The sequence below is a fragment of the Abramis brama genome (genome assembly GCF_963993115.1).
Source record: "Abramis brama genome assembly, chromosome: 13".
Taxonomy (NCBI): Eukaryota; Metazoa; Chordata; class Actinopteri; order Cypriniformes; family Leuciscidae; genus Abramis; species Abramis brama.
The window spans coordinates 38293390-38302808 of NC_139975.1; the positions used below are offsets into that span (position 1 = coordinate 38293390).

General features: G+C 39.2%; 1 protein-coding gene across 1 annotated transcript; it reads right to left on the reverse strand.

Annotated features, from left to right (window-relative positions):
• Window positions 1-4694: 4694 nt before the first annotated feature.
• phox2bb (paired like homeobox 2Bb) lies at window positions 4695-8140 on the reverse strand. The gene is made up of 3 exons (XM_084132507.1): window positions 7586-8140; window positions 6785-6972; window positions 4695-6111 (listed from the first exon to the last, which is right to left on the reverse strand). Exons 1-3 carry the CDS (start codon window positions 7824-7826, stop codon window positions 5689-5691), a joined length of 852 nt encoding a protein of 283 aa, XP_083988633.1. The 5' UTR covers window positions 7827-8140; the 3' UTR covers window positions 4695-5688.
• Between the last annotated feature and the right edge of the window lie 1279 nt (window positions 8141-9419).

Below are 9419 nucleotides of genomic sequence, written 5' to 3' on the forward strand. Positions count from 1 at the left end.
CTACAAACTCCTGTGTGAGTCTTCAAGCCGACTTCTGCTGATGAAACTGCAAACTGTCATGATTCTGCCTTCTAGTCTTTGATTTTCCCTGGTCTTGAGGCAGGATCATGACAGACCCATGTTTTATGGGCCATGTGCTTGTGTTGTCTAGTTCCTCGCCCCGCCCCCTTGTTATCCTCGTTTAGTCAACATTGCTTTACCCTTGTCACCTGTTTCCCTCATTAGTTTCTCCGTATTTAATCCCCTTGTGTTTGCTGTCCTGTGCCGGTTTATTTTCATTCATTGTGTGAAACAATCCGTGAGTAACCTGTTGAAAGTCTTGTCTAGAAAGAAGAGTTTGATCCTGTCTTAGTTGTTAGTTTTTTGTCCGAGTCTTAGTCTAGTCTTGTCAGTCCAAATTAGTCTACCCTATCTTGTTTTGCCCCCTCGTGGGCTTTGTTTTCCTGTTTATTGTGTCTAGTTGTATCAATAAACCGTGTATATTGCATACTGTCTGCATTTGGGTTCATCTCCTCCGCATCACCATAACACAAACTATCTTCAGTAAAACTTTTCTTCACTTTAATATATATTTATGACTCCGGGTCTTCTTTCAAACATCTGGTTCTTGGGTCCTAAACTGTTAACCCCTAACAGTATTCCTAACATTATCACTGTAAAGCTGCTTTGAAACAATCCATATTGTTAAAAGCACTATATAAATGAAGTGAAAAATGAAAAAAAAAACGTACCATAGTACTGAGACTGCATTGGTTCCCATGGGAACTCAACTCATCCTTCCTTGCATCCATTGCTGAAAGCATCACTGGGTCTACTCATTCTGTAGGGTAGAGGATTCGAATACTGTCTCATCATATGCACATATTCAGCTCACCTCAGACAAAGGCACATCACTGACCCATTATTTTTCAATCTGAATATTTACAGTTGTTCAGGCTTGTCTTAGAGACTGTATGCTACAGAAAAGGTCTAAACTGTTGATGAACACAATAACAATACTATTAAATCACATTTTGTGTGTATAAGCTGCCATTTATCTGAAATGTACAGTGGAGCTAAGTAGAGTTTTTCATTATTCATTATTATTATTATTATTATTATTATTAAATACTACTAATATTGTTTTATTTTTTAATGAATGAAAAAGCTGATTTACAACTGAATTGAAATCTGTTTGCATCATTGAAATATTATTTTCCTGTTATCACTGAAAAGCTGCTTTAAAACATGCTTTTAAAATCTGTATTGGGAAGCGCCATAAACTTGACTTGAAGGTGATTTCTAATTGTTGGAAGGTTGATCCAGTAGGAGGTGCTGCTTAAAAGCCTGATATAAGAGTAAGCTCTTACTGATTTTTGTATCAAAAATCAATGAATAATAATAATTAAAAAAAACTTGTTCATTAATAAATAGAAAATGTAAAAAAAATAATATATCTTAACTGATATGATGAATTGTGTTTTTCTATTTAGTATGAATTAGAAGTAGTGTTGAGTGTTGTTTTAAAGCTCAACTGGCTCTCTTATTCTCCCAGCGGGTGTAATAACAGTCTGAATCAGCAGAGGGCGCTCAAGCTCCACTCAAACACTGCACGGGCCCCACCCTTCTCAGATGTGAGTGTGTGTCTCATACACAGAGAAAACTGAGCTATACTTATGTCTATTCTTCCCTGTCTCTCTTTCACTCTCTGTCGATCTGTAGAATCTGAAAGTAATGGTTGGATGACGCAACCAGAATAAAACGTAATAATCTGTCCAGTCATCATCAGTGCTACATCCTCACACACACACACACGCACACACTCTGGACCTCAATTCAGCAGCTACACAAGCTAAACTCATCACTGCAAAAAATAAACATTCTACCACCAAACCATGAGTTATAATTAAGCATGCATGCCGGACGCTCTGCGAGGAACTGCAGCAACTTTAGTTTTCATTTCCCGGCGTGGCTCACTGTGAGAAAAGAAAGAAAGAAAATAAATTACACTATAAGGTATGTTATACTAGCTAATTATCTGTCTGGAATATCGTAGATGTCTTTTTGATGGAAATTAAATAACATTTGTCAGCAATCATTATTGTTTCCCCTTAAACAAGCAGAATCCACCGTAACATTCTGAGCTTATCCGACTTCTAGAACTTCTGGAAACGACTTAATCATCTCCGATTTTTGGAATCGACTTTCGATTCTGAATAACTCGAAATTGTAAAATAAATTATTAAGTCGTGCTCTATATTTCCCTGCAGAAACAGAATCAGGAGCCGATCTGACAGTCTAAACCTCACAGCGACCCATCGCTCGGGTTTCAGGGTATGAACTAGTTGAAAGATTGCTTTGAAATGACAAAAATACCAAACTTACATTTATTTAGATACAGATTACATTTGAATTGTTTTAAATAGCCTATTTTAAAATAGAAATTAGTCATTTTTGTTTCAAATAGCTGAAATAATGCCCACTCCGACCTGAAGGTGTAAAGTGTGTGTGATTAAGACACTGCATAGCCTATTTCATTTATGACAAATTTGTGAAATAATTGAGATCTGAATTGATCTTTGTAAATGACTGTCAAACCTTTTTAATTAGCAAACGCTTTGATGAGAATCAGAAGAATCAGCTCTAACGAAATGTTGCATTCAGAGAACATATGGTATGGATATAAGGATGTATGTAGTTGAAATCGATTTCTGGTCGCGTTTTCTAAAATAATCGTATTCTTAATTAGATTTAAAAAGCGATAGTATGAATAAATCATGCACTGTTGTAGGCTAAATGAAGTTTACCGAAACGTAATACTCTTATCATGGTTACACTTTACGTGGCATATATTGTGAATTTAATAAAGGATCTTTAGAATTTAGGTTTATTAAATGATTCATGTTATTTAATTTGCCAAATTAATTTACTAAATTTAATAAAATACACGAAATATTAATGATTTGATTAGTAAAAAATGTATACAGAAGGATACATGTCGTTAACATAAAGCGGTGACAAGCTGACAACAAACTGTACAGAAACACTGCAGTGGTTCAGATTCAGAGGTGTTTGAGAAGCGTTTGCACGCCTCGGGTCTTGTTCTTCCTCTTCCTCCTCCTCCTCTTCCTCCTGCACTGGTGTCACTGGGAGAATAAAGCACTGCTGATCAGTGACTGACCCTGAAGCACAACTCTCACTATATAGTGCACTAGTGAGTGCAGATGAAACACACTGCAGCACTAATACATCGGAACGTTGCTCTGCATACAATAAACACGAATTATGCTTATTTTGTTAATTAGGTTGAATATTTAAGCTAATAACTTTTAAGGTTTTCTGACCATTAACATAACGAGTAGCCTATTTGTAACATCAGGCCATGATGAGGATGATGTCAGCACTTGATGAACAGACAGCAACTCGTTCAGGGAAACACAAGTAACAACGAATGCTCCTAAACTCGTGTAGAGAACACTAGCTACTGCACATACTTCTCTAAAGCGGCCTTGACTTGCTCTTAAACCATATACTCGCTCCTTAATTTAAGTAAGAGTGTGTAAAAGCGCGCGCTGCTCCTCATCCTCTTCTTCCTCTCGTGAAGGCTTTATAATCTGAGAGTCTGAAGCTGAAGATGGAGAACACAGACACATGATGGCAGCCAGAGCTTAGATTAAAGCAGATGATTTAGAAATGCTGATGACTCATTGTTTTAGTGTTGCATCTGAACAATAACTGCAGAACTCTTTACGATTGTGGAAAGTCGCGCGAAACCCATTAAATCTATTTATTTTTCATAATTTTAATTTATAAAGAGTATCGCTAATTTAACAACCATTTACTTTATTGCTTCTAGTCAATAACAAGCCATACATGCAAGACGTTTGCCTTTTTGTTGAATAACGTACGATGTTATAAACGATATCGTATCGCTATCGGGAAACTATTGATTCATATTAGTACATTTTTGCCTTTGTGAGACTTCAGTTATTCACACAGTTATTCATTATATCCAAACAGATTGTTTGGATATTTTCTGCATCAGAACATCTATAGTGGGGAAAAACGAATTGTAATAGCTATGTATGATATAATTTCATTTAAAAATGAAGGCTACTTCATTTTTAACGTCTTGTATGTGGACCTGCATAAAATCCACCCGGTCGCACTAAATGCGTCTCTATAGCGCGCATTGTGTTTATCTGCAATTTATACGCGAAAGGGGATTTTTTTTTCGTGCATATGATATGCGTTGGTAGGTTTGTTTTTTCTTTTCTTTTTTTTCTAAAGTTTAATAGGCCTACAGATACTGAGTTTAAAAAAAAAATACTAATCTAATTGCTTCAAATTGTCGTTAGTTCAGATGCATTTATTAGGCTACGAGTTATTTTTTTATAATAGTCTATTGTATGTAGATAGCAAACCTATTATGCGCAAATCGACCTGTTAGATAATAGTTCTGGATGTTTAAAGATATGAATTTTGAAGTAAAACGGGAATGAAGTTAGTCTGTGTGTTTATAACAGTAGTGACAGTAGCGTCGATACACTTCAGTCGCGTCGTTTACCGGAGGGGATCCGTGCTCGTGCTCGCGCGGCTGTCCGAGGTGCTGAACGGGACAAAGCTATAAAGACACATAAAGATCTTTTGCATGAAGACTTTCTGCTGAATGAAGTGGAAACTTTAAAGAGAAAACGGGACAGTATTATTTTCAGCATCATAATCGTTTTATCATCAACAGCATGTCAATGGTACACCTGAAAAACTATGTGCACATGTAGAAATATTTCCTTCTTAAATATAAGCATCCATTACCTACATATAAATAATCTCAAATCCTGGACAAAAAACGTGTTACATTATGCTCACAAAATAGGTGAAAATCATTATAAAATCGGACGGAGAAGACGACATGCAAATAATATAGAAAATAAATACAGTGTTTTGCATCCATTCCCTTTTTCCTCCACAGAATGCGCCAGTTGTAAAACATTATAAAGACTCAATGAACTACAAGGGGAATGTGGTCTATGCTTATCTAGGACGTCAATACGCTTTAACACTATACAATCTGAGCCACAAAAACACAGCTGTAGAAAGACACACAAAACGTTTACGTATTCCTGTCAACAGTGAAGTATGTACTTGTGCCATTTTGAAGAACAATTCGCCTTAGATTAATAGTAAATGTGTAGATGAATGTTTGCAGAGCCCCTGGCTCTAAGGCTTGGCAAATGTATAGGTAAAAATATATAACAGAGTGGATTCTGTAATACAGACATGGAACTTGCGCTTGAGTCAATGTAAACAAATAATTATGGCGCCGAGATATAATGACATGTATAATGACATTGAATAATGACATTGTATCTTCGTAAGTCATTGGTGAGTGTTCTTTGCAGCGGGAGCGCGCATCGCAGTCTCTCGTTTACTTGTGTCGACCACAGCCAAAACACAACAGTCCGGATAAGGTCACAATGTTAACATAATGTGTATGATATTATTAATATTATTATTATTATCCATCTTGTGGTGTAAACCGAAAGTAGTCGGGTGGCGTCTCTTCTTTCTTCAGCAGGACTTCTTTCTTCTCTCTCTCTCTCTCTCTCTCTCTCTCTCTCTCTCTCTCCTTCTTTTGGCATTTCCCCACAGTCACTCGAGTAAACTCTTGTTGGTTTGTTGAATCTCGCGCTCGTCGCTACCTCTAACTCAGAACATGCTGGTCTTTACTAAAGTGGCTTTGGCTCCGTTCTGTCTTTGTAATGTGGACAGAACGCTGGCGAACGGTCCGCCCAGAGAGTCCGGAATTGAGGTGATGGTTCCCGGGGCTGAAGCCCAACCTTGACTCGGTGCAGTGACTCCCATTCCGGCCACTGCCGTCTTCCCCTGCTCCACCGGGCCGTTCCCCGAGCCGCTCACCTGTCCGCCGCTGGGGCTCGGCCCCCCACAGTTGGAGGACGGGTTCGGGTTGGGCCCGGGCCCGCCGGTGCTGTCAGGATCGGTGGCCTTGGCCTCTTTGCTGTCCTCCTCTCGCGAGTCCTTCTTCGCGGACCCGTTCTTGGCAGCGGCTGCTGCTGCCGCGGCCGCGCGCTCCTGCTTGCGGAATTTGGCGCGCCTGTTCTGGAACCACACCTGTGGAAAAGCGCGCGCGTTATATCATTGCACTTGCATACATAAACTATTGTTATTATTTAATATGAATGCTCTTAATAATAATATAGACAATTTTGCATTCCAACAAGCAATTTTGCGTTTAAAATACGTCTAATAGCCGTCCAAACACAGCTCAGACATCTAGGCTAAAGAACAATAAAGGCTATTCTATTGCTATTCTATTCTAAACCCAGGCTGAATTTGGGCTGTCAGTGAACATTTAATAGATGTCTAAACCACAGCCCAATAGTCATCAATTAGATAATAAAGAAATGAAATGAGTGAAGAAATGAAACCAAACACCTTGTAATCACTGTTGACTTTGCTTACATGATGGAATGATTTTGGCAAAAACGACATATAACCAAATTCAAGTTTTTTTTGTCTAGAAGTGTGTTACTCACAGCCAGACTATATCGGGTCTATAGTTTGAAATGATGGCTATTGCTTGCTGGGTATTATTATTGCACTTAATTTTATATTTACACTGGGAAGTGCTACATCATTTTCAGCCCAAAAATAAAACAAAACAGTTGCTCTTGTCATACAATAAGAGTTTGCTTGTGTAATGTGTTCTGCTGTAGATGTAGTGAATGCGTGTAGGGAAGTGTTCTGCTGTAGGTGCAGTGAATGCGAGTTTAGGGTCTCCCACCTGCACCCGAGCCTCGGTGAGGTCGATCTTCAGCGCGAGCTCCTCTCGCGTGTAAATGTCCGGGTAGTGCGTCTCGGCGAACACGCGCTCGAGCTCTTTGAGTTGCGCGCTGGTGAACGTGGTGCGAATGCGCCTCTGCTTTCGCTTCTCGTTCAATCCCCCGTGGTCCGTGAACAGCTTGTAGGGAACTGTCGAAGAACACACAAGTTAAGTCAACTGTGCACCGAGAAAATGTACCTAAAATGTCCCGTTGATGTAAAACACACCACTTGTTGATTCTAATAGCAAGAAACGAAAACGAAATAATTCAAATAAAGTTTCTAAACTAGATGTATTCAGTGGTTATGCTTGTAAGATAAGATCAAATCGTGATAAAAGATAAGGTTATGAAAATCCCGAGTCAGATGTAATCCTGTTATCCGCGAAATGCTGTTAATTGAATGTTATTGGAGACTGCATTGGAAACTTGTCATAAATGCTGCTATTGTTGCTAGTGCAACTTCAATTCACTGTCAATAATGAGCTTAAGTCGCTGGTTATTTCATTATTTTCGAAGGTTTATGTCTCATCGCAAAGTAAATAAATTATGCCTATCATTTTGGCAGCTTAAGATAATTTTGTTGGCGGTTAGGGTGTGACTGGGATAGTGTAACCCCGTAACTGAATTACCTCTTGCCTGCAATCGCTTCTAACGTGATAAATTCTTTCATTTGTGTAAGCAAATTTCGTTTGGTAAATACTAAACACATTTCCATTTTCCAAAGCAATCAGGGCGCTTATATACGGCGTGTGTCGGCTTACCTGCGGCGTACGGGCTGCTCTGGTGGTCCCGCAGGGTGCCGAGGCTGCAGGAGCCCGGGGTGAGCGACGGGCACCCCGAGGTGGCCCCGAACGTCGTCCTGATGGGATTGTACTGAAAGCCACTGGCTTGGCTGCAGGAGCTGAAGTCCGCATAGGCTGAAGCCAGGCTCGACGTGTCCATCCCGGCCATACACGACTCGTAGGCAGAGGAATTGAGGTAAGAATACTCCATTTTATACATTGAAAAGGCTCAGTGGAGAAGGAAAGCTGCACTCCCAAGGAAAAAGACACACAAATTGGATTAAAATGGCGAGGAGCACATGAAAACCCGAAGCGCGCACGGAGTTGGGGAGCTCAGCTCGTGACGGCTGAATTTTGACTGGTTTGAAGGAGGCTCGTGCCGTGGGTAGATGTGCACTGCTCGGCGCCTGCTCAAAAACTGCCCTCCTTTATAGGAGCTGAGCCTTGTTTTATGAAAAGCCTCCCAAGGAGCCGCCTAGCCCCAGGTCTCTAGAGCATATAGTCCTCATAATAAACTTGGCTCTTTCCGCTTGGACAATAGCACGGCGTTTGGGTCTTATTGCTAGCGCTTTTTTACATGACAATAACTCATCAGTCTATTGGGCTGGCACTGGGGGATCGGGCTGTCCAACCTCCCTATCATTGATCCCCTGCATCTCTAATTAGAATTTAATACCCCGCCATTACGCGCCAGCCCAGCCCTCGCGCTCAAACCGCCATCTTGCCCTTTAATTCAATCACACCACTTGGAAATAATGAAAGTTGGGTGACGATTCTCCCTGATCCAATTTTCCCCAAGCTTTTAAGCCTTTAAACCGGTGGTATACCTTGGGCTGAATTTTCGATAGTATTTCCCCGTCTCCTTTAACTTTTTCATCTCTCGTTTTCTCTTTTCTTTTATACTCGGCACTGCTTCGCTGGTTTTCAGGAGCTGACACTGTTGTGGTTATACATGCCTAATTTAGTGGGATATTTATATAAGCGATGTCATTCTGAAGAATGTTGACGGAAATCAATGACTGCTGAAAGCAAATGTTCGCCGTGATGCTTTAATAATAGCACAACAACAACAACAACAACAACAACAATAATAATTTCATGCAATGGGCGGCTGTCCGTGTTAAAGTGTAATTAAGCATTTAGATAATGTTTAATAATAATAACTACATACTATAGGGTTTGTTTAGTTGCATGTAATTATGCATAATTTTTAGTTAATACTACAGTAACTATATGTAACGTGTAACAAGGACACTGTAAAATTTAAGTTTGCATGTAAATCTATTCGAATACCTTATAATAAAAGGTATTCAGTTAAATAGGTGAATAGACATGCAATAGATTTACTTGCAAACACGGCTTTAAAGGTTATGTTTGTAACCACATTTACGGATATTTAAATTCTAATTTAAACTGAACTGAGTTGCTGGTTTATTTGCTGTAGTTCCATCTAATTTATAAATGCTTCTGCAATATATATATATATTTTAACATTATTTTATTCGCATGATTGTTGTTTAAGGGCAAGTGCAAATTCACAAAATAGCTTAATAATCAACCCTCTTATCTTGCCAAATTGCTTTAGAACATAAGTGTAATTTTAACTCGGTGATACCATAATATGTTTAAATCATGCGCAATGTTAATGGAGGACTGCACAGATGTTTGAACTAATTTTAATTAATACATAACAAAATTCCGGTAAGAATATATGTCTTAGCTGTGGTTATCCAAACAGTCATTGATTACAAGTCATACGGACTTTATATGAAATGCAGTCAAATTAATTGCGTTTCTCACAGTAAAAACCAAT